The following is a 25,829-nucleotide window of genomic DNA, read 5'->3' as shown; positions in this document are numbered from 1 at the left end:
GTGGTACATATACACCATGTAATACTATGTAACCATAAAAAAAGAATGAGATGATGTCCTTTGCAGCAACATGGATAGTGCTGGAGGTCAATACTCTTAAGCGAACTAATGTAGGAACAGAAAACCAAATGCTGCATATTCTAACTTATAAGTGGAAGCTAAACATTGAGAACACATGGTTACAAAGAAGGGAATAATGGACACTGGACCTACTTGAGGGTGGAGGGTAGGAGGAGGATGAGGAGAGAAAAAACGACCTAATATGCTTATTACCTGGGTGATGAAAATCTGTACACCAAACCCCCACAACATGCAATTTATTGATAACAAACATGCACATGGACCCCTGAACCTAAAATAAAGTCTTAAAAAAAGAAGAGGGGCCAGGCACAGTGGCTCACGCCTGTAATCCCAGCACTTTGGAAGGCTGAGGCGGGTGGATCAGGAGGTCAGGAGATTGAGACCATCCTGGCTAACATGGTGAAACCCCATCTCTACTAAAAATACAAAAAATTAGCCGGGTGTGGTGGTGGGCTCCTGGAGTCCCAGCTACTCGGGAGACTGAGGCAGGAGAATGGCATGAACTCGGGAGGTGGAGCTAGCAGTGAGCTGAGATCATGCCACTGCACTCCAGCCTGGGCAACAAAGCAAGACTCCGTCTCAAAAAAAAAAAAGAAGAAAAACAAAAAAACAAAGAGGAGGAAGAGGAAAATAAGGCCCATGGTGCTTAAAGTCACACATGTGCCAAAGCCAGCTAGTAAACAAAGCAAAGATCTGAATTCAGATATTTGTTTAACCGCTGTGGTTCTAATTATATCACGCACCTTGGACTCAAAGCAGGATAGAGAAGGTTGGGCAGTGGATCACAAAAGATATCAGCATAAATACAAATCATTTATTCTGTATTATCTGATGCCAAGCAGTGTGCTAAGCACTTTACATACATCATCTTATTTGTACATCCCAATTACCTTCTGATACAGCTGTCAATTCCCACTTTTATCAGGAAACTGAGGATCAAAGAGGGTAAGTAATACATCCAGAGTTACAAAGCTGTTAAAAATATTAGAGGGTCTGACTCCAAAAAGCAATATCTTAGCCACTCAGTGTATATATTTTTTAAAGCCCCTTATTATCTCTGGTAATCACTGTCTTGAAAACTACTTTGTCTGATATTAATAAAGCCACAGTAGCTTTCATACACCTTCTTGTTTACATATGATTTCCCATATTCTTTTATCCTGTCTATGTTCTTAAAATGTGTCTATTGTCAATAGTATATAGTTTGTTCTTGTTTCTTTATTCATTTTGTTTTCCTGATACTCTTTTCCCAATTAAGGAGGTAATAATCTGTAAGCAAAACCTTATTTACATAAACACTGCTGTGATCTTATACCGAATAAACAGCCCTAGCATGTGTGTGTGTGTGTGTGTGTGTGTGAGAGAGAGAGAGAGAGAGTGTGTGAGTGTGTGTGTGTTTGGGCTTTCTGAATTAGATTTTCTTTCAAGATCCACCTACGTCTTTACTTTTGGCCTAAGTAATGATTGGTCATGTTAACTGTGTAAAATATTAATCTTTTTCTGAAGCTGCAAAGAGTCCATGTCTACTTACTGTTCTAGGAAAAGTTTTTTCAAATTTGGAAAGTGTCTACCTTTTAAAATATTTTCTGGGAGTGTTTAATTACTTCTATGATCTTAAAAGGTTCCCTCCGTTTTACTTTTATCCAGCTGTCACATATTCTGAGTATGTTTTCCACCAGGAGAACCTGAGAATTTTTTTTTCTCTTAGATTTTGAGTATAGAGATAAGATTTTATCCTGCATCCAGTTCCAACCTGTTAATATAATTCTATGCAAGTTTCCTCTCTTGTTGTGTTTATTTCCCTTTATCCTTATCCTTAGTCATCTATTCTAACGTTTATGCTGTGCATTATTATATTTGTATGTATCCTTGTGAAATGTAGAGTGCTTTATGTGCAATATTTTAAATGTACATAAATGGCATTATAGATTAAAACATTTTTTCATGTTGTACCATGTTTTTGAGGTTTATTTGTATTGCTATGTATACCTCTAGTCTACTGCTTCTAACTGTGAAACATTTTTTTCAAATTCAAATTCTCATAAATGCTGTATTTATTTTGGAAATTAGAATTCAGCACAAGGTACTTCTGTGTATTCAACACCATAGCATTTTAGTGCTTTACTAATGGGTGGAAAAATTAAACTTCAGTCCTGCTGTTCAAAGAGCCTGTTTAGTCAAAGATGGCCAAGATGGAAAGCTTCCACTTTCTTGTGAGTCAGGTCCTAGTAAATGTGAATCTTACACAGAGATGATTAGTTATAGCTCCTAGCACTAACTCCCTGGAGACAACGTCCTTGGTGCCCCTGACTCTCTTCCATTTAGGCACTCATCTTTGTTAGATGCCTTAGGTTTATTTACGTAAAATCATGCTGCACTTCTCCCTGATACTGTGGTTAAAGCTTTTATGGCCTTGCACCAAACCAACAGCCCAGAATAGCTACATGCCAGGGAGATATTGTCAGCAAGGTTTGGGCATTAATATGAAGAATCTTGTATATTGTTGAAACTTCTGGTCCAACACAATAGAAAGTGTGCCAAATAGGAAGCTTTTGGGTACAGGTGACAAAAACCCCAACTCAAACTGGCTTCAACGCTAAGCACATATATTATCTCACTATATTAGCAGAATAACTAAATATTGGCTGCTGCAGAGGCAAACCCTGACTACTGAGAGGCTTGATACAGTAAAAGCTTATTGCGTGGTCTCACAAAGTTTGCCAGGGGTTGGTGACTCTCCTGGGCAGTTAGTGACTCAGATATGTCGCTTTATAAGCAACACATGACTTGTAAAGTCACCCCTGCAAAGGAAGAGGACTGGTGGATCACACAGATTGTTTTTAAGGACCAGGCTGGAAATTGACTTATATGAATTTTGCCCATGCTCCAGTGTGCGTAAATCCGTCATCAGTCATATGACCCCATCCTAACTGCAAAGGATGCAGAAACATGGAGTCTTCCCGTGAACTTAGGAAAAGTGTTGAGCAAGAAGCCACATTCCCATAACAGGAAGTCCAGATATACAGCAGGTTTTACGGCTGGATGACTTAGTGACTCAGTGGTGTCATCACGGTCCTGGAGTCTTTCCAGGGCTCTCCACCCTGCCGTCCTCACAATGTCAGCTTTGTCTTCAGGCTGGTTCTCTTCCTGGTTGCAAGGTGGCTGCTGTAGTTCAGCCATCACAACCAGACATGGCAATGTGCTGGGACAGAAAGGGACCATCCTTAGGAGTGAGGGCACTTTTCCCAGAAGCAGCCCAGCACACTTCCTCTGATGGCCAGGACTGCCAGGCCCAAACTAATCACTGACAACTCAAGATTTATCCCTGGCATTGAGAGACCATCACCCTCTTGGCAGTCATGTGGGGGAAGGGCTGGTTACCATTTGAACCAAAATGAAGCTTAGTCAATAAGGAAGAGAAGAAAGTAGATGTTGAGTAGGCAACCAACAGTATCTGCTATAGCCCATCCCTGGACTCGCTGAGGTTTCATGGTAAAGTTTGTGGTTTTTGTCATGTTCCTGCACCATTCTCAGTAAGTTGATGCCTAGCATTGCATATTTTCTTTTGCTATTGTAATGCTGTTTCCATGATAGTTGCTTGTGTATAGGATTGTCATTGATTTTTCACTCACCTTTGTTCAGTTTTCTTTTATCTATGTGTCTGTGTAATTGCCTTAAATTCTTTTTTCAAGCAGTATTAGATGTTAATTAGAGACTGAGAAACCCAGAGGTGGAAGGATCTTAAGTGGAGCAGGGGATGGGATTAAAGAATAAGAAAGCAAAGAATACTGTATTTCATTTCTGTGAAAAGAGAGGTTACATTTCCTTGCATGAGGAAAAAGTAGGAGTGTGTGCTTTTCTCAAAACTTGCTATAAGGCTGGGTGCAGTGGCTCATGCCTATAATCAGCACTTTAGGTGGCCAAGGCAGGAGGATTGCTTGAGCCCAGGACTTTGAGACCAGCCTGGGAAATCTAGTAAAGCCCTGTATCTACAAAAAATAAAAAATTAGCTGAGTGTGGTGGTGCACGCCTGCAGTCCCCAGCTAGCTGGGAGGCTGAGGCAGGAGGATTGCTTGAGCCCAGGAGGAGGTCAAGCTTGCAGTGAGCTGTGATCATGCCACTGAACTCCAGTCTGGGTGACAGAGTGAGACTCTGTCTTAAAAAAAAATTGCTATGAGAGAATGTTCTATGTATGTGTCTGGTCGTGGTAGAGTATAGGGATGTACAATCTCTGTAATGTGCTGGAATATTACCTAATTTTGAAACTGCATGGTTAATAACATCTTTTAAGAATGTCTAAGTGCTTTAGAGACTTCTTTTCCCCCATTCTCCCTGAGAAGAATAGGAGATAGATCGTTGGTTTTCGTGTGGAAAAATTAAGAAAGAGAAATGAAGCAGTTTAAATTTCCTCACATTATCATGGTATTAAGTAAACTAGAGCAGAGGTCTTTGGGTTAGAACTCATTTGGGAAAATAGATTGAGTGTGGCCACGGCAACCATTCCTGTAGTGAACTCAGCTCCCTTTTATGTAGTGAAGATAAATAGTTGAACAATCCAATACATGTCCCAGTCCCTCTCTCTCTGCACACACTGCACACACACACATACACACACACACACACATACACACACACACAGTGCCAGGAGACATTCCGGGACCATATTTTTTTAAGAAGAAAAAGTATTATTATGTTTTCAAGTCAGTTATGTTAATTTATTCCTTTTTTGAGATGTAGAGTAGCTCCTTTGTATCTGAGTTTGCCTATTACATGAAAAGACTAGTGGATAATGATACCAGCTATCCTATGTTACAGAGAGCTGCAGATCCCCATGCCAAGTGAACTATACAGCTACACAAACCTTCTGTTACCTGTTGGACACACTGCCACAGAGGCGAGCAACATGCTGTCTGCCATTAAAGAACTCGGGACCCTTGAAACCCATTTTGGGGAATATATGTAGCAAATAATCCAATTTTAAAAGGGGCAAAAACGTAGGTTATTGGAGTACGTTAGACGTGCTAATCTGCAGCAGTTTTGTGCAAACCTAAGTATAATTTAATTTTGTATAAAGTTTTCCTTTTGATATCCAGATAAAGATTAACATAGTCATTGGCAATTATATTTGTATTTTCAATAAACATCACATTTTACTGAAGTATACGGATCTATGCAAGGGATAGTGAAATAGACAAAGCTCATTTGACTTTTCCAGAAGGAATGGATTTTAACATTGGTGGCTCCTGTGGTTAGGGGGACTTCCAAAGCAGTAACTCTTGCATTTCCTCAGCAGCATCATCATAATTACACCACTATACACAGTAATTATACTCCTAGCTGTGATTCTATTCTACAACAGTTGCTGCTTTCCTGGAAACCTTGGGGAAAATAGAAATTTAAATAGCTCATAGATTTGGCTATGATAAGTTCACACAAAGACAAAATTGCATTTGGCAATTTAGTTTCCCCAACCTTTATTTGTTTCCTGATAACTATATTTAGTCTGAACCTCTTTGTCAAGGACACCACATAGGTTATATTGTCTTCCTCCTTGCATCCAATGAGGCAGCATATATTGCCAGGTCATTTTTTTTTTTTATGGTGATGCCAAACTTGACCACTTGGCCAAGGGAGTGACTGCCATACCTCTTATTGTGAAGACACATTTTCCTCCTGTAATTAACAAGTAACCCCAGGGGTGATACCTTGAGACAATGAGAATATTTTGTTTTCCAATAACTTTTACCCAAGAATAGCTACACACACCCCCTGTAATTATAGACTTATGGGTCAGTTTTTCTCACCATGTGTTTTAATCCATCAATGTTGTTCTTTCTGATGTTTAAAATCGTTCACAGATTGGCCAGGAACCCTTCAGACCAGCTTCTGTCTTCATTGAACTTGTCCTTGTTTAGCTTTGAGCACTTCTTGGCATTTTTGGCCCAAGATATCTTAGGCTTATCTCGTACTTTCAGTACTTGGGACGTGTGTCAGACCTGAAATCAGCCTCTTCTCCAAGGAGACCTGTTTCCCTTTAGTGGAAAATAATATTTACAAACCAAGAGCTGGGTGTTTGTGTTTTACTGCTACTGGGGTGTTAATTTTTCTAGGCTCTTTAATTGTGAGTTCATATTGAAACCACCTAATTATTTTGTTTTTATTTTAAATTACCTTTCTTGAGGTATAGTTTACCTAAACGAAAGTGTACTCATTTGAAGTGCGGAGTTTGCTTCATGTTAGCAAATTCATATACCCTGAACTGTCGCCCTGTCACCTATGACCTTTTGCAGTCAGCCCTCTTTCAGCCTCTGACCTGCTTTGTGTCACTGTAGATTAGTGTACCTATTCTAGAATTTCATGTAAGTGGAATAACAGTATATGAGGCCTTTTCTCTGGCTACTTTTACTCAGCATTATGTTTTGGAAATTGGTACATGTTATTATGCATATCAATTATTCATTACTGTCTCTTACTGAATAGCAATACATTGTATGTATGTTTTGCTTATCTATTTGTTTATCTATTTACAAGTTGATGAACATTTGGACCGTTTCCAGCTTATGGATATTATGAGTGAAGCTGTTTGAACATTCAGGCACAAGGTTTTGTATGGACATGAGCTTTCATTTCTCTGCAGTAAATACCTAGGAAAGGAATTGCTGTGTCATGTTTGTTAACTTTATAGGAAACTACCAATTTTTTTTCCCAAGTAGTTGTTACCATTTTTTACTACCACCAAGAATGTATATGAGACCTAATTATTCCACATTGTCATCAACTCTTGGTATTGCCAATCTTTTCATTTTAGCCATTCTGGTGGGTCAGTAGTGGCTTTAATTTTTGTTTTTTAATTTTGTTTAATTTCTGAAATTTTAATTTTATTGTGGCTTTAATTTCCATTTCTGTAATGGGTGATGACACAGAGCATCTTTTTGTGTGATAATTGGTCATTCATATATCTTGATGAAATGTCCATTCATATCTTTCACTGACTTTTTTAATTGGGTTGTCTTTTTTCTTGAGCTATGAAGTTCTATGCATTCTGAATACTAGTGTTTTGTCAGATGTATGTATTAGGATATGTTCTCCCAGTCTATGGATTACTTTAAAAATTTTCCTAATAGTGTCTTTTAGAGAGTAGAAAATTTTAATTTCGATGAAGTCCAATTTATAGATTTATTTAAGGTTCCTATTATTTATGTCCTGTTTAAGGAAGTTTTGCCTACCCTAAGACCTCAAAGATTTTCTCCTGTATTTTCTTCTAGAAGTTTATAAACTTAAAAACTTTAGCTTTTGTGTTTGGGTTCATGGTCCCATTTTAATTTAATTTTTATGAATTTTGTGAGATATAGGTGTTGTTCTTTTTCTTTCTTTTTTAATTTTTTAGTTAATAAAAATGGTATATATTTATGTTGTATAACATGATGATTTGATACATGTATACATTGTGGAATACATATTACCTCACATGGTTATCATTTTTTTGTGATAAGAACACTTAAAAATCTGTCTCAGCAATTTTTAAGTATATAATATATTAACTATAGTCACCATGATATACAATAGATCTCTTGAACTTATTCCTTCTAAGTAAAAATTTATGTCCTTTGACCAACAGCCCCCCAATCCCTGCCACCCCTCGCTCCCTGTCCAACCTCTGATACCACCATTTTACTTTCCGTTTCTATGAGTTTGACTTTTTAAGTTTCCATTTATCAGTGAGACCATTGGTATTTGTGTTTCTTAGCCTGGTGAATTTTACTTAGCATAATGTCTTCCCAGTTTTTTTATGTTGTTGCAAATTACAGGATTTCCTTCTTTTCTAAGGCAGAATAGTACCCTATTGTGTTTATGTGTATATATATATATATATATATATGTGTGTGTATATATATATATGTGTATGTATATATATACACATATATGTATATATATCCCATTTTCTTAATCCATTCATCTGTTGATAGGCACTTAGGTTGATTTTGTATCTTGGCTATTGTGAATAGTGCTGCAGTAAACATGGGCATTCTCTTTGACATGCTGATTTCATATCCTTTGGATATATATGTTCAATAATGGAATTGCTGCATCATTTGGTAGCTCTATTTTTAATATTTTGAAGAGCCTCCAGACTGTTCTCTACAATGGCTATGCCAGTTTACATTTCTACCAACCATGTACAAGGGTCCCTCTTTCTCCACATCTACTTTTTTTTTTTTTTTTAGCGTGGATGTCCATTCATTCCAGCCCTGATTGCTGAAGAGACTGTCCTTTTCCCCCATTGAACTGCCTTGGCATCTTAGCCAGAAATCGACTGACTATATGTAGGAGGAACTATTTCTAAATTCTCTAGTCTCTTCCATTTATCTATATATTTATCCTTACACTAATGCCACATTGTCTTGATTTATATAGCTTTATAATAAGCAGAGCCCACTCAGGCCCCTCCTAGACAGTCCATACCAGAATTCACAAATACATATGACCTAAAGCAAGTAACATAATTAAGTGAAGCTGTTCTTGTATAAGCAGTATTACTTTATTTATATTAAAATCTAAAGGGCTAAAATTTCAACGTGGTTCATTTTCATTTATTAATGTTTTGAGTCATGTCCCTTTCTCACATGTCTCATGGTTCTTATTATGGTTTATTTCTAATGGTATCTTTATACACATACTTTTCACACTAAATATTTAGGAACATTCCCTGTTTTCGTACATAGAACAATACTGCCTCCATACATTTTTGAAATGCATGGCCCATTTGATCTGTTTTTCAGTTTCCCACTTCAAAGAGAGGAATACAGTATCTCCCGTGACAGCATCAGCTGGTTAATGAATGGTGATTGGCATGCAGACTCAGCATTGAGACTGCAGTGGGGAATGATGGCGACACTGTGGCAAACGGGGGAGGGCTGGCACTGCTGAGAGGGGCACAGCCACTCTACGCCACTTTCATAACATCATGTCAAATGTACACAAATTCACCATTATTTATTTTGTTGCTCAAATTATTCCAGCTTTGTCCACTAGGAGCTGTTTCAATCGGCTATGTCCCTTTGACACACACACCAATGTGGGTTTGTTTGGTTTTTTGTCTTATTTGAATGCTTCTTTCCTTTCTGGCTCCTCCAGGCTTATCTTGTGTATTTCCCATCCCAGTCCTAGAATCAGCCATTTCTCTAAGAATCCCTGGTTTCTTTTATAAGAGAATGGCATTAGAAAATGCCACAGAGGTTAAGTGTCATTCCCATCACATCATAGCAAGGGTACATACTATCAACACGATTTATGACTATTGATGTTACCCTTAATCATCTAGCCAAGATGGATGGTGAAATCATTAGGAGGGGGATGCAAGAAAGAGGAAGAAAAGCAGACTTTATGTTCATTTTCAAGCTTGTTCCAAAGGAAAGTTATAGGTCTATTTGATCATATAAATATCGTTTTGTTTTGGAAAATCACGTTTAGGGACAATAAAATTGGAAAGAATCCTTGCTTCCAAATCACCTCTGTGTTCAAATCTTCATCATATTTGCACTGCCCTTTCCTTTGTGTTCTTAGTTCGCGGGTCCCATTGGATTTGATGGGTTTCGTTTACTTTTTGCTACTGAAATTGTTAGTTTAAAAAAACAGGATACAGAGTGTCACATTTTCTATTGTAACTCCACTTTCTTGAAGTTGCCTATAGCATTTTAAATTTCAGAAGATCAATAACTTTATTCATTTCCCTTTGGAAAAAATAAAACAAGATTTTAACTAGTGGCATGTCTTCAAGGAAGCTAAAGACATTTAACTTTTTCTGTTTTGCTCTAAGGGCATTCTGATGATTGCCTGAATGTGATCTTCTGAGTGTTCCAGTCCCTGGAGCTGGCTGTTAGCCATCTCCCAAGGAGGGTCGAAAAGAACGTAGCAGAAAGCTGCAGAAAGAAAAGCTGGCTAAAGAAACAGGAGCTGCCAGCCAGGGCAACATAGTGAGACCCCAACTCTATAGAAAATTTAAAAAGCTGTCCTGGCATGGCATGCCTGTAATCTTAGCTACTCAGAAGGCTGAGGTGGGAGGATCACTTGATCCCAGGAGTTGGGGGCTGCAGTGAGTACTTCCAGCCTGGGTGACAGAGGAGACCCTGACTCAAAAAAAAAAAAAGAGCCGGTTGTTGTTAAGGGCCACCAGACTGGAGTGCATGGTAGTCACCTGCCTCCCTCCTTTCCTAGAGAAGATGACAACGTGATGAACAAGCACCACTACCCTGGAATAGTTTAAATGGCATTCAGCCTGGAGGAGTGTGCACATGCACCAAATATATCTTGTGTGTCCTTTGTAGCCATTGGGTCTATGGAAATTACTCTGGCTGTGAGTTTGGTTGATTAACATTGCTATGCAAGCCCTGTCCATTTAGCTGGAGGTTATCACAGGAGGAATAAACCACAGAATATGACTTTGGCATTGAATAAATGGGAAGAGAGTGCTTTTGGGGGCCAGAACTGTTTGTAATATTATAACTCCTATAAATACGTGAATTGCTGCCCCTTTATCATAATATCCATTACTTTAATGCTCTGTTTTAGATTGGAGTTCACACCAGACACCTGAGATTGTGTTTGTTATGTAACTGCTATTTCATGTTGAGAAAGTAGCAAAGCTTTTAAATACTGAGAATATTTTAGTTATATGAAGATACTTTTAATAGTCACTGTTGTTGTTACATTCCCCCTACCCCTCAGAAAATAACAGGGCTGTTAAGGAATCCTCAAAGAGCATAGATAGAGTGAAAATGACACAGAACAAAGGATAGATCCCAGGGGTGAAATGAAGAAGTTCTGTAAATAGCTGTGCCATTTTCCTTTGAAATGTCTGGCACACTCTATATAGTACAGTGGTCGAGGATAGAGGGGCTAATTCTGTGATGAAGCATTCTGCATGGAATTTCAGCAGGGCATAGATGGTGAGGGCATCTGGATCTTTTTGAATTTTTAAACTAATTATATGACAAACTTTTTAAAATGTAGCATACCTGGAAACATCATCCCGCCACATCATCTGCATTTAAATAATCATTGCCTCACCTTTAACACCCAGCCCTCTAGAAAAATAAAGCATGAACAAATGTTAGCTCTGAGCTGCTCTCAGTAATTTGGAGTGTGCTAAGCAAAACCTACATTTTCTAGCATGAAATTGACACAGGAATGCAAAGTTTTGCTTCTTTGATTCATCTGGTTACCTAGAACCTGAGGCCATTCTGTATTCTGTGGACAAAATCCTATATACCTTTCATGACCCAGCTTAAATGAAAAGTCTAATGCAAAACATGCTGAATTTCTGTGGCCATATTTAATTGTTCTAGTGGTCCCACAGGTATAGTTTATTATTCTTTTTAATTCCCTTTAATGGCAATTTCTCTTTTCCTTTTTTAAAAATGTCTTTTGCCTTCTGTTCATTTATTACCTGTCTCCCTTTTTGATTGTGAGCATGTCTATTGCACAGCACAGACACATAGTGATTTCTTGTTACATATGGGCCCACATTTATTTTTTATTTCTATTTGTTTTTCATTCCTATTTATTTATTTATTTTGAGCCAGGGTCTTGCTTCATTGTCCAGGCCAGAGTGCAGTGGTGCAATCACATCTCACTGCAACCTCTACTTCCCTGGCTCAAGCAATCCTCCCGCCTCAGCCTCCCAAGTAGCTGGAACTACAGGCACACACCACCAACCACACCTGGCTAATGGGCCCATATGTAAATGACTAATTAGTATTTAAACACTTGCCAAGAGTTGTTTAATACCTGCTGTGTGCAGGGCACAATCTTATACATTCTTAAGGGAGCACAGAGGTGTCAGATGGGTCTTCCCACCAGTTTTTCACAGATTTGAATATTTAGCGTTCTGGGCAAAAGCAGTTTAGGAGCTGAAAAATCATGGCCATTTTAAGAAGATCATCTTACCCAAAAACCCACAGTACTATTGTTATTGCCTTATATATAAAGCCATTCTGTTAATTTTGTAAAAGTATGTATTAGGTTTAACCTGGTTTCTCTGTGTTTGCCATGTTTAACATCTAAGGCCAAAAATTTGAAATATTTTTACTTTCTGAGTATGTCAGGAAAGAGGAGTCTGAAGCTGGAGTGAGTTGGGGAGGTGGGGGGGATTATATTTTTATGAAAATTTTAGTAAATTTCCTGGGTTTTTGTGCCACCTATGGGGAAGACCTAGGATACAAAAGCATTAAATGTTAATATTGATTCAAGAATTAAATCATCAAAACATTGCTGGGAGAAATTAAAGACCTAAATAAATGTAGAGAGATCATGTCTATGGGTTAGAAAACTCAATATTGTTAAGATGTCACCAAATTAATATATAGATTCAATGCAATCTCTATCGGAATTTGCTGAAATTGACAAACTGACTCTGAAATTCATGTGGAAATAAAAAGGATCTATAACAGTCAAAACAACTTTGAAAATGAAGGATAAAGTTGGAGGAGTAATACTATCTGATTATAAGACTTATTATAAAGCTATGGTAAATCGGGATATTGTGGCATTGGTATTAAGATCACTGAAGAGACCAATGGACCAGATTAGAGCATCCAGAAATAAACCCATACATATATGCATAGCTGACTTTTGAAAAAGTTGTAATGGCAGCTCAGTTGTTCCAGGACAATTAGATATAGTTGGAACAATTAGTTATCCATATACAAAAAAAGAAAAGAACTTCAATCAGTTCCTCATACCATATATAAAAATTAACTGAAAATGGATCATAGTCTAAATATATTACCTGAAACTATAATACTTGTAGAAAGGAGGAGAAAACCCTTGTAACCTTGGATTAGGCAAATATATATTATATATATATATATATGTATTTTCAAGCAGTTCTCATGCCTCACCCTCCTGAGTAGCTGTTGTTACAGGTGTTCCCCACCACACCTGGATAATTTTTGTATTTTTAGTAGAGACGGGGTTTCACCATGTTGGCCAGGCTGGTCTCGAACTCCTGACCTCAAGTGATCTGCCCACCTCGACCTCCCAAAGTGTGCTGGAATTACAGGCATGAGCCACCGTGCAGAGCCACAAAAATATTTTAAGTAGAACATCAAAAGCGTGATCCATAAAATAACAAATAGATGAATTGGGCTTCATTAAGATTAAAACTTCTGTTTTTCAAAAGACACTGTTATAAGAATGAAAAGATGAGCCACGGAGTGGGAGAAAATATTTATACATCATATAAAAGATTTGTATGCAGAATATATAAATAACTCTCAAAAGTCAATAGTAAGAAAACCTTTTTTTTTGAATGTGCGAAAGATTTGAACTGACTTTTTCCAAAGAAGAGATACAGATAGCAGTAAGCATATTAGTCATTAAAATAATGCAAATTAAAACTATAATGGGATACCACTATTAGTAGTATGTATTAGAATTACTGAAATTGAAGATCGACAATACCAAGTGTTGGTGAGGATGTGGAGGAACTAGACGTCTCTTACACTGCTGATGAGAATGTAAAATGGCAGAAGCACTTTGGAAAATAATCTGACAGTTTCTGAAAAAGTTAAATGTATACCTAGTGCATGATCCAGCCATTCCACTTCTATGTATTTATCTTAAAAAAAAGAGAAAGAAATTCACGTAAACTTGTAAACAAGTATTTAGTTTGTAGCAGCTTCATCTGTAATAGCCAAAAGCTTGAAACAACCCAAATGTCCCTCAGCAGGTGAATGTGTAAACTGTGGTATGAACTACACAATAGAATACCATCCAGCAAAATAAAAGAGGGAACTATTAATGTACATTACAGGTAGATGAATCTCTTTATAACTATGCCAAATGAAAGAAGCTGTATTTACACATACACACATTCACATACACCCCACATGCTGAATTGTTACATTCATACAAAATTCTAGAGGATGCAAACTAATGTATAGTTACAGAAAGGAGATTGGGGTTTCCTGGCGATGGGTGATATAAAAAGGGACTGCAGAAATGGATTAAAAGCACAAGGAAATTTATGGGGGTGCTGGGTGTGTTAATTATACTCATTGTGGTGATGGCTTCATGGCTATATACATATGTCAAAATGTGTCTAATTTTAGACTTTAAAAAGCGCATTTTATTCTATATTAGTATTTCAGGGATCCCAAGACAACCCTGTTTGGTGGTTTACTAGGACCTGTAGCACTCAGCATATAGTCGTTCTTAGGGCTAAGACTTATTACACTGACGTAGAAGGATACACAGGTGGATCAGTAAGGGGAAATGACATCAGGCAGGGTCCAGAGGAATCCATGTGCGGGTTTTCTGTGTTCCCTCCCTCCCTCTGAGATCACACACAGCACACCACCTCTCCAGTAGTGAAAATGTAGTCACAGGCGTACAATGATTATACCCAGGGAAACCCACTTAAGACTCAAGAGTTCAGGGTTTTTGTTCAGGGCTTGTCACATAGGCACTCTTGCCCACCAATATTTCATATTCCTGAAAGGAAAGCAGTTGTTCAGTGCCCCAGACAGATAAAATAACCTTATAAGGGTAGGAAATGTTTCAAAAGCTGTGTTCCCGGACACTAGCCAAGGGCAAGCCTTGCAAGCAGACCTTTCTAAAGATAAGGCTTTAGATAAAGTCTCAGGCTTGTTAACACTTTTCTGCAGTCACTTGTACCTCAGCTTGTTAAAAAAAAAAAAAGTTGTAAAAGTTAGTGTGAGTTAGCACAAGACAGTCGCAGTTTGTTTATTGAAAAAATGATGAGACTATAAAAAATAGTAACTTTAGATTTGAGGCAGACCAATGCAGTGAGAACCTCATTACCTGGAATGCTTCATACCCTTAAATCCCCTCTTTGGAATTAGCCAGGAGTGTTGGTGGGTGGCTGTAATCGAGCTACTCAGGAGGCTGAGGCAGGAGAATTACTTGAACCCGGGAGGCAGAGATTACAGTGAGCCAAGATCACACCACTGCACTCCAGCCTGGGCAACAGAGTGAGACTCTGACTCCAAAAAAAAAAAAAAAATCCCCTTTTTGGAACAAGGTAGGATAATAATAAGTAAAACCGGGAAGCTTGGCTAATGGGAGCTTCTAATTATTTTTACTCTTTAATATTGTGACTTTCATTTCTATTGTATTTGAAAATCTTTCCCAGGTATATCATTTTTTTCCTTTCATAAAAAATTCCTTGGTTGATGATCATTATTTAACCACTGGTTAACTGATTATGACCCAGTTCAGTTCTATAGCAAATAAAAGATAAAGCACTGCTGTTGAAATTATGATTACCTCAACAACAAGACCACCTCATGCAGTTGTGCAGGTTATACCTCGTCCAAGGCACACCCAGCTGTGAGGGTGCGTGGAGCTTAAGTCCAGCTTGTACTTTGCCAAGCTATGGGCTCCAGCATGGGATGTGTCTGCCCGAGAAAGGGGCACCTTTTTCTAGTTTATGCTAAGATGCCTTTTGAGCTGTTCAGCATGAGCCCTGGAAAAAGGTGGTGGTAGCGATTTTCTCCTACAGTGCTGCCTAATATCAGCAGGCTTTCTTGTGGGCATCTCTTTCCCCTTAAAGAAATCCAGCTAGTAACTTTCAGTTGAGCATCATATTTAACCAGGATTCCACTGTGTGTAACAAGGACAAGCGATTCCAACGGTCTCTAGTTTGGCCCAATTGCCCTTGAAAGGCAGGCAAATGTTTAGGGTGTGTGTTTCTTTTTATCACTCTGGAAGAAGCCAGGTTCAGGTCTGTATCTGGATCCCATTATTAATGTCCCCAGCCAAGAATTCTGTGTATGTATAGCAATAGAAAAGTCAGAGAAAGGACGCTCCTGTGACTTCTCTGAGTGAAGTTTTTGTTCTTCCTGAGTAATGAAGTTTCCTAAAGGGGAATTAAACTTTCTCACCTCGGAAGATAGAAGTATTGTTTAAAGATTCAACTTTGAAACAAATAGGAAAATATCTGATAGTTGCAACTTAGCTTCAAATCAGTGATGTCCAGATATTGACAACCATTTTATTTCTCCTAAACCTTGAGCCCTAGCCCAATTTATGACCGAGTAGAGATCATGGCACAGCAGCCAGCCTAACAGATGGGGGCCATACTCTAGCAGCAGAAGGATTCTGTTTTGAAACCTTCAGCTTTTGAAATCTTATACCACTACCAGCCCTACTTCTTCTACATAGATCACATTCATTTCCTCCCTCTTTTTCCTAAGGAAACTTAAAACACATGTCTTTTCCCTTTTTATAGATGCGAACCACTCGCAAGGTCTCCGTCTGGCCTGTGGGCCTGGTTGGTGGGCGGCGCTACGAACGTCCGCTGGTGGAAAACGGCAAAGTTGTTGGCTGGTACACCGGCTGGAGAGCAGACAGGCCTTTTGCCATCGACATGGCAGGTGAGCAGTGTGGGTGATGACATTTGTTCCTGCTGGACTGTTCTTATGCTCCTGTTTATAAAGATGCACTGGATGAAGGAAGCTTTAAAAGACAAATTTGGATAAAACCCTACATCATATCATATTCAGGAGATGAAATATTTAAACCTTCAAAATAGGCTCTTTGGTTAGATCAAGTGGAAATTGATTTGGAGGGTGATTAGAAAATGCCCTTTCTGTTCCATTTTGTCCCCTGTCTGTGCCTTTATCCCACAAGCGTCTACGTGGCAGCTACTGGGTTGGCCACTGGGGATTCGGTGGTGAGAGCTAGACCTGGCTCCTGCCTCCCAGGGGTCTGTTAGCTGGAACCTTTTGACTCCCTTCTCTAGAAGACTGATATATTAAAATACATCATGTTTATTGATAAATTTAACAATGATATAAAAATTGACAAGTCATTTTAATGCTTATTGTAGGTTTAGTGCTTTATTGATATATTTAATACTAAAATATAAACTTAGATTTCTGGTATTTCAAGAATTTATTGAGTATAACTGTCTTAAAGTTTTTATTCCCTGAACAACAAACTGAATTGAATTAGCCCTGCAGTAGGACCACACGTTCTAAAATGCTACTTTATCATAAAACAACTCATTTTCTATGGGTTATAGAAAATGATGCCTGTGATAACTGTGAAAGGATGGAGTTTGAAACATGAGGCTCAGAGGCAAAAAAAAAAAAAAAAAAATTCGGTGACATCTATACTCTTAAAAATGAAGGCAGAAAGGCTTCAAAATTGATCTCATCAATCTTGAGCTCTGAAGCACAGCTCTGTCGGGCTGCCAGCCTGTGCTTGCCGCATCTTCTGTGCATACTTCCCAGCCGTAGTCAAGATCTCCGCCTTCAGAATTCTGATGGGATGGAGGCTGTCTTCTGAACTGGATTCATCACTTTTATTCTGACAATACTATAAATCTGAGGGAGCCAGAGGACAAAGAATACCAGGAGTCATCTGAGGGGCACAGCGCTCATGGACGGCTGTGTGGTGGGTCTTGTCACATGGCATCGTGGGAGAGGACAAATAGGAGATTTTTACTCAACATTTAACACACATCTCCACAGCACCAGCCCTCAGCCAGGCCACGTCTCAGGCCCCTGACCTCTCCATCCCTCCGTTACTCCAGCTGTTTGCTTTGGTCTTCAGTTCTTGCAGCTCCAGAACTGAGCTGGCATCTCAGCCTAGGTCTCCACCTGGAGGCAGAAGGAGAGGCAGCAGAGCCATCTTGGACGGTCCTGAGGACCCTCGAAAGAGGCCTGCCCTTGACCCGCTCAGAGTCCATGGCCCTGAAAACACGGGGCATAGTGTATCTTTTGAAAATCAGGCTTCTTGCTGACCAGAAGTGTACCTTAGAGCAGAAAATTTAGACAACATTAGGGAAAGTCCTTCTGCTTCTCTGGGACGTAGTTTTCTTGTGTAAAGTGAGGCAGTTGCCGGAGATGACCACCAGGGCCCTCCAGTGCAGCCCTCCTTTCCTGACCTCCCACCTTGGAACTCTCAAGTAAGAGCCCAAGCTTGGGCTTCTAAGTGAGGATTGTGACTGCTCAAGCAGCCGCAGACAGACTTTTGCTTGAGATTTTCCCAGAGCCTTGTTTCAACACGGACTTCCCAGACATATCTCCTTAACACGTGGGATGTCTGCCCATTTCCTTGCATGGATCATGCAAGGTGAGGGCAACTTGGGTAACTCTTCCTGGATTTTAATCTAGGAACTTTATGTAGATGATCAGGTATCAAATAGACTTGTTGAATATTTGCATTGGTTCCCCTAGAATTTGGGTCACACTGATATTTCTAAAATTAAAGATGTATGTGTTTGTGCATTAGGGCTGGCCTAGCTAGGACTGCCAAATTCTGTGGGAATTCTTTTTTCCATGACAAGACCAATGTTTGGATTTTTCTAAGCATTTCAGTATATTTTCAAAGCATATTAAAAACATACCCATCATAATAAGATATGAATTATTTCCTTGCTCTGTATTCATTATCATGGTTTTAAAATAGGAATAAACTGTCTCTAAGGAGACAACTTTTGTCACACTAAATAATTTTTTTTACTTCACACATGAACTTGCTTTGCATCTTAGCTTTCAGTAAATTATTGATATTTTTGGAAGTCTTTAAGTGTAAGTAATTTGGTTGATAGTTATTCTGTTTTTGAGGCAGTTTGTTCTAATTCTAACTTAAAAATTTGTGGCTTTGTTTAGATTCCACATACAATTCATTTATTCTCTGGGAAGAGGGAAAAGACCTTTTAGGCCTTCATGTTCAATTGGTGCTTCCCACCTCATTTCCAAGTTACATGTATGCGCGCACACACACACACACACACACACACACACACACACACACACACACACACACACACAATCTCTAGAAGGGGAGAAAGAGGTAGGAGACCCACATCCCTGCTGTGGCCAGGACAGTCTGAGGAGCTCTACTTTGAAAATGCTCTGTGATAGTCAAGTGAGAGCACCATATTGGAGCCTGGGTCTGTCTTGCATTTGCAAAGCGGGTTAAGAGCCCAAATGGAACATTTGTGGGTTTGAGCACATTCAGTAGAAGCCCCTCAGAGCCTGTCCTGTTTGTATCTCTGTGAGGTCATCACACAGCCCATCACTGGAAACTCATTTGAGTATCAAACATTGAAACTGCGATGTTTCGTGTCATTCTAGTGGTTCTTACACTGTCATTTTATTGCCATGTTGAACTTGCCTGATACTGAAATTTTGCTCTCAGGTGACATGAAACATTGTTCTTGAAATAATCTTATGTTTACAACCATAATGGCAGAATTAAGATTATTTCTGTTCCATTGGAGGATATTTTTTAAAATAATGATTACTACTTAAAAAAATTAATATGCCTGCCCACAAGATGGAAAGAAAACACTGGAGGCAGCCCCACTGGTGGTGTGCAGTTGGCTTCAAAGCTGACCAGTAGCCACATAGCTCTGCCAAGCCAGTGAGGCCCTGGGGGGTTTCTACTGTTCTGTGCCTCAGAATTCAATTCCTACACCTCAGGAATCTGAGGATTGGCTAAAAGTGAGGAAGTCCACCAAAGTTTTTAGCTCTGTTTTGAAGGGAGGCAGTTAATTTCAAGTGACAGACTCACTTCAGCCACTTCCAGGGAGGTGTCAGTAAGAACGACTGCTTGAAAGAACTGAGCTTAAATCAATCTTCACCCTCACCAGGAGGAGTAGATTTGTTCAAGTTGAGAACTTAAAACAGATATTTATTAGGAATTTTCAACATTGGCATGTGCCTTATTATTAATTCTAGGATGTGGCCCGTGGGACACGGTGCTCCATTAATGACAGTATATGCAGTTCCCAGTTGAGTTGCTGGCACACAGTAGGTACTTTATTCTGCTAAAAACACAACTAGGTGTACTGCAATTAGATTCTGACACCACCTGGAGTTGGTGCAGACCCCACAGGTTAGAGGGCACAGTCTCCAACAAGACTGCCCTTATTTCACATGCCCCCCACGCGCTGGAGAGTCCCAGGCCACCTGCACTTCTGATCAACTGACTGCACTGGATGTTTCCCACAATCTCCTCAGGTTTGCTAATTTGCTAGAATGACTCACAGAACTCAGGAGAGTGCTGTAATTATACAAATTATCATTGTAGTCAGTGTTGTAAAGAGTACAAGTCAGGACCAGCCAAATGAAGTGACACACAGGCCAGCAGAGCCAGGTGGAAGGAGTAGGCTGGGAGCATACAGGTCTTCTGTGCCTTTTCCTCATACAGGTGAAGTCTAGGAAAGCTTAGTTTTCTGGTCTGGAGTCCTGTGGACCAGGGTGTGTCGAAGCCCTGGGGATGGATGTGCTCCCACAGGGAGACTCTGTGGCAGCCTCGGATTGCATCCTGGGGGCAGGCATTTAAAGTGACTGCAGGGGAGGAGCCAGGGAAAGAGACAAGGCCCAGCAAGAGGGTGTTAGGGTGGACAGTGGCGAGGTCACTGGAGAGAAGGGGTGGATGAATGATGAATTCCATTGTTGGATGTGGGAAGAGGAGGACCCTTGGTGAGTATGGGAGAAAGACCGCTGGAAGCAGAATGGTCTGAGCAAAGTTAGGTTTCTGGACGGGCATGGTGGCTAACACCTATAATCTCGGCACTTTGGGAGGCTGAGGCAGGTGAATCACCTGAGGTCAGGAGTTCAAGACCAGCCTGGCCAACATGGTGAAACCCCGTCTCTACTAAAAATACAAAAATTAGCTGGGCATGGTGGCAAATGCCTATAATCCCAGCTACTCAGGAGGCTGAGACATGAGAATCACTTGAACCCAGGAGGTGGAGGTTGCAGTGAGCCGAGACTGCGCCTCTGCACTCCAGCCTGGGTGACACAGGGAGACTGTTTCAAAAAAAAAAAAAAATTAGGTTTCTAATGGATCAGAGGGGGAGAGATTTGATCTGGGAAAGGCTTGGGGAGGTTCTGTCTTGGCTGGACAGGGATTTGAAAGGATGTTGTGATGATGAGTGGCCAGGAGGTATGGGTTAGGAAGAGGAAGGGTGCAATGGCCACTGAGGTCCCCTCCAACTCGAGGGTTGTGTGATTTTGACAAGTTCTGATTCTAAGGACTGAGGTTGTGTAAGGCGGTGCACCTGGTTATACTTGTCTTCTGTCGGCAGCCAACTCCTCCTCGCCTATGGCCTATCACCAGCTTTCCAGTTGGTGGTAGTTTCTATTCAATGGAGGCTTAAAAGCCCTGACTTTTGTGTCGAGTGGGTGGACAGTGGGGGTGGGGAGCATGACTAGGAGGCAGGAGGGCCAGGAGACAACTCTTTTAAGAAATGCGGCAGCAAATGAGTAGGAAAGACAGATGGTGGCAGTTTCTAGGGGTATAACAGCTTTTTCTTCTTTTTTAATGATGGAGGGGGAGAAATTGAAGTTTTAAGAAGTGATAAGTGTTGAAAGTCCCAAAGGAGAGGAAATGAGGGGAGATCAAGACCTTAGATGGACAGGTTCACCTAGATAGAGTCACCTCTGACTCCCAGAAAAAAGGTGAGATAAGTAAGGAAGCCAAGGGCTGGGAAGGTGGAGGGGCCAGTTGGTGGAATTGACCGTCCACCAAATGTTAATAGAGGGAGAAGTGACATTTGGCTGAATTCCACACACACTGAATGTAGCAGCCCCTCGCCTCAAGGAGTTTTGTATCTAGCAGAGAGAGAATGTCTACAAGAGCATGGCAGATATATCGTGGGGTCGAAAATGAGTACAAGTGGAATGATTGGGGGTTACGTTTAAAGAGAAAACCACAGCCACTGGGGGAGTTTCGGGGAAGGTCTTGGGAAGAGATGGCATCTAAGAGGCACCTTCCATGCTAGGCCCAGGCCAGGGTAGGGAGGGATCATGGGCAGGGTGTGTTTTTGGAACAAGTTATCCCAGGGTATGTGTAGCTCTTGGGAAGGACAAGCTGGGGTCAGATAGTGAGGACTGAGTGCTAAGATGAGAAGTTTTTCTTCATTTCTGTGGACATTGGAGAGTCTGACATTTTTCAAGTAGGGGACTGATGTGATTAGAAATACAGTTTGAGAACCACATGTTGGCAGTGTGGGATGAATGGGGGAGGAGGGCTGGGCCTGGAGGCTCAGGCAGCCATCTGGGTAATGAGCCCGTAGGGGGCTGGGAGGTGAGAGGAGGTCTTAAATACCACAGCTATTAGGGACTTATAAAATTTTAACAGCCTTTTCAGATTATACTCATAAATCAGCAGACACTTAGATCTTTTTAACACCTTTTTCTGTTGTATGGTATGGTGATAAATGATGTATTAAATTTAAGTTTGGTTAATTTTAATTGGTGTAATTTGTATTATCCTTCGAGTCGTAATTTATGTGTAGAAAATACAGTGATGTTGGGTAATTAAAACATTCTTTTAACCAGAACACCTATTTTGTGTAAAATAGGAGTCTGCATATTAGGAAAAAAAAAAAAATCACATCACCTGACTGAAGTTTTCAAGCTCAGGATTCACTGTGGGTGTGTTGTCCCGGTGGAGGGTGTCGAGGCTGAGAGTGAGGAAGACAGTGATCACGCCTGGCTGGGCCTCCTGTATCCGTACCTGCCCTCTCCCGTGTCCACTCCACCTCGAAGCAGGAGGAATCTTTCAGGAATGCAAACCGGATTCTTGGCAGTCCCTTGCTCACAGCTCTTCAGGGGCTACTCATGCTCTTGGAATAAACAATTCCTTGTCACTGGCACCTGCCAGGCCCTGCCCGGCCCACCCCTGCCCACCTTACTATTCTTGTTCCCCTCTACTCAATCTTTGTGGGCAGAGCTCACTTCCTCCAGCACATTCTACTCTTCCCTTTGGGGCCTGCACTGATGCCCCTGCCTGGAAATGCTCCTTCCTCGTTCAGCCCTACTCATCCTTCAAATCTCAGCTTAAAGGCTGCCTTCTTGGGGAAGGTTTTGCTGACACTTTAATTAAGATAGCTCCTCCTGTGTTATAATGTGCTGTTCTCTTAGCCTCCCATACCTCTGCACCTTGTCACAGTGGTTGTACATCTCTCATTATAATTGTTGAGGCTCCGCCACCCCAACTCCCAGAATGCATCCTTCCTGTAGGCAGAAGCCGGACTATCCTGCCCTCCACTCCTTGCCCAATCCCAGCCCCAGGTTTCCCCTAGCCCCAGCCTGTGAGTGGGGCTGAGTGACTGCACTATCCCAGAGCAGCTGTCCCCGCTACAAGTTTACCAGGCAAACCTTTAAAAAATTATTATAAATGATGACCATGAAACTGGAGGGGGTCGAGGGATCACTCTGGGCAGGTTGCTGAAGCCTGCTTTCTGTGGGCTCTCTGCAGGGACATGGGAATGACAGTTATTCTGGGTCTCCTTCATCTCAATGTTTGACAACAAGGAATTTTGCCTGGGTTAATTTATTTGGCAGACCTTTTCTCAGTAGATAATGCTGTGATCAGCTTCAGCCCAGCCCGGATCAGATGATCATCAAAGCCAAATGAGCAGTCAAAATTAATGACGTTTTGCTTTGCTTCATGAATATAAATACTGCAAGAAAATGGAGGGAATTGTCTTCCTGCCACTTTGGAGTCATTCGTGATTTAAGTGTGCTGTTTTCCATGCATGAATGTTTTCTATGAGAACTATAAAGTTACTGAATGTTCTCAGTAGAGTGACTTGATGTGTCATGTGGTACCTTTTAGTGCAGGATCTAGGGACCAGCTTGGGACTTTGTCCTTGGGTTGGTACAGTGTGATTGTCACTGGGAGAGGACTGCAGCTGCCAGGGGGTGGTAATTCTGTCCCAACAACTTATAGAACCACAGGGACAGGTGGCAGAGTGTTGGGGCAATAGGCAGCCTGCCACTCAGTTTTTAATCTATTTCTAGAACATGGTGCAGTCTAGAGACTTGCAGGGATTTGATGCCCACAGTACTGTGTCTGGTCCTGTCTGCATGTGCTGTGGCCAGGGCTGTGCTGGGTAGAGGTGGGCGTGTGGGGCAAGGAGCACATGTGCATCTGTGTGCTCATACTCAGGGTGCTTGCTCTGGAGCAGCTGGCAGTGGGGTCAGGTGGGGTGGACGTGGAGAGGGAGGGCTCTGCAGAGGCCTTTCAGGGCTGAAGGGGAAGTGGGGAGAGGGGTTTCCAGGCCTCTGTCCACCTCAATTCTAGCAGCTCTGCATTTACATATTGGAGATACCCTCAAGATTTCAATGGAATAAAACATTCATTCCAGGACTAAAAATTTTGAAAACCTGAAGTTTTCCTTTCTATCGGGATGTCCAGCAGACTCAATAATTATATATTGTTTGCTTAGCATTTACCAAGCATCAGGCATTTGGAAGCATTCTGTGTTCTTTCTTCATGAATCCTCACTCAGCTGTGCAAGGGCTTTGCTAGTTTTATTATCCCCACTTACATATAAGGAGCCCGAGGCCTAGGTATGCTAAGTGAGTTGTCTGGGATTCAGAGTCAGGTCAGTGTGTCTACAGAGATGGTCTCCAACTCACCCACATACAGCCAAGTCACTGAGTTCTTGGTCTCTGAGCCTGCAGAACAGTTTCTTGGTTTCTTCATCTGCAGAACAGGGAAAATGAAATTTTTCACAAAATCAGACATCACGTGCAAAGCAGCCAGGAGTAGAACATTGTAGACACTTGGTGAATGTCACTCTTAACCAAGAAACAAGACTGTGCCTTTGGGTTCAGCTGGCTCACACATTTATTCTGATGAATTAGGTCAGTGTTTTGTTTGATTATCACAGTGGTGAGGTCCATGCAGGTAGCTGTAGGGTGGAAGAATCACTCATCCTCGGGTCCTGCTCTGACACATACAGGCTGTGCAGCCTGAAGATCTAGGGGAATATCTGTTTCTTCCTAATACCTGTAGATTACGGATCATTGCACCAGTTTTCTGGGTTGTGTTGAGGTTGAAGTAAAATGAATACATACAGAAGTTCCTGCTGTTCTGTGAATATTTGAATCTGCACCCACTTGTAGCTTTGTGAGATCACTCTTAACGGTAGTATTTAAGAACATTTGAACTCCGCTGTGGGCTCATGATGAACTTCATTTCTCTTCTGGCGGGTGGACCTGTGCTCATTATCATTCAATGAATTGGCTCAGCATGCAGGATGGCATGCTGAGATAAACGCTAGCCCTTACTTTAGATTAAATACCCCCAAAAGAGAGTGATCAACAGGAGAAAATCAAAGCCAAAAAAGATCATTAAAGAGTTGTTTAGGAGCAGATATGTGTTCATTGTTAAAATTTCCCAGCTGAAAAACTAAACAAACAGCACTTGAGCTTTCAGAAGAAAATGCCATTTGTAACATTGAGATTTGCAAGGCATTTGGTGCCATGTGAGTGCCGCTTGCCCCTGTAGGTGAGTCTATGTAGACCACGAGACAAGTATTCAGTATGCAAATTCCTGATGGCACATAGGGAAGGATTTAAAAGAATGATTCTCATGCTTTCTAATCAAGTCACAAGGGGGCAAATGTCCTTTTTCACCACCTCGACTTTCCTAAGAGTCCCTAGGAGAGCATCTGTAGGTAATAGTTTTCATCTAGAATCTATTAAAGAGGTATTATTTATTTTACTCATGTAAATAGTTAGGATTAAGGGTTGTTGCCCTGCACTGCTAACGTGGGTGGCGGGGTGCAGACCACTTCTCTCTTTGGCATGCAGGTTGTTTGCTGTGACTACTACACATTTTTCTGCACTGGCTTCAGAAGTTAAGCCTTGCAGGCATTCTTCCTGGGCTCCCTGAGCAGCTGTAATCACCCTGACCCCAAACACTCTGCACATCAGTTCACCTCAATTTTAAATCCCTCAGGCCAACCG

General features: G+C 40.8%; 1 protein-coding gene across 2 annotated transcripts in view; it reads left to right on the top strand.

Annotated features, from left to right (window-relative positions):
* The window catches only part of B3GAT2 (beta-1,3-glucuronyltransferase 2), a 95,739-nt gene that overhangs the window by 46,527 nt on the left and 23,383 nt on the right, over positions 1 to 25,829 (top strand). For both annotated transcript variants that reach the window (XM_019029831.4, XM_019029830.4), the window contains exon 2: positions 16,334 to 16,478. In XM_019029831.4, coding sequence (XP_018885376.1) covers positions 16,334 to 16,478 — 145 coding nt within the window. The remainder of the gene's footprint in view (positions 1 to 16,333; positions 16,479 to 25,829) is intronic.

This window comes from Gorilla gorilla, chromosome 5 (genome assembly GCF_029281585.2).
Source record: "Gorilla gorilla gorilla isolate KB3781 chromosome 5, NHGRI_mGorGor1-v2.1_pri, whole genome shotgun sequence".
In the NCBI taxonomy this organism is placed as follows: domain Eukaryota; kingdom Metazoa; phylum Chordata; class Mammalia; order Primates; family Hominidae; genus Gorilla; species Gorilla gorilla.
The sequence above is the reverse complement of the archived record's forward strand: the minus strand, read 5'-3'. Positions and strand labels throughout refer to the sequence as shown.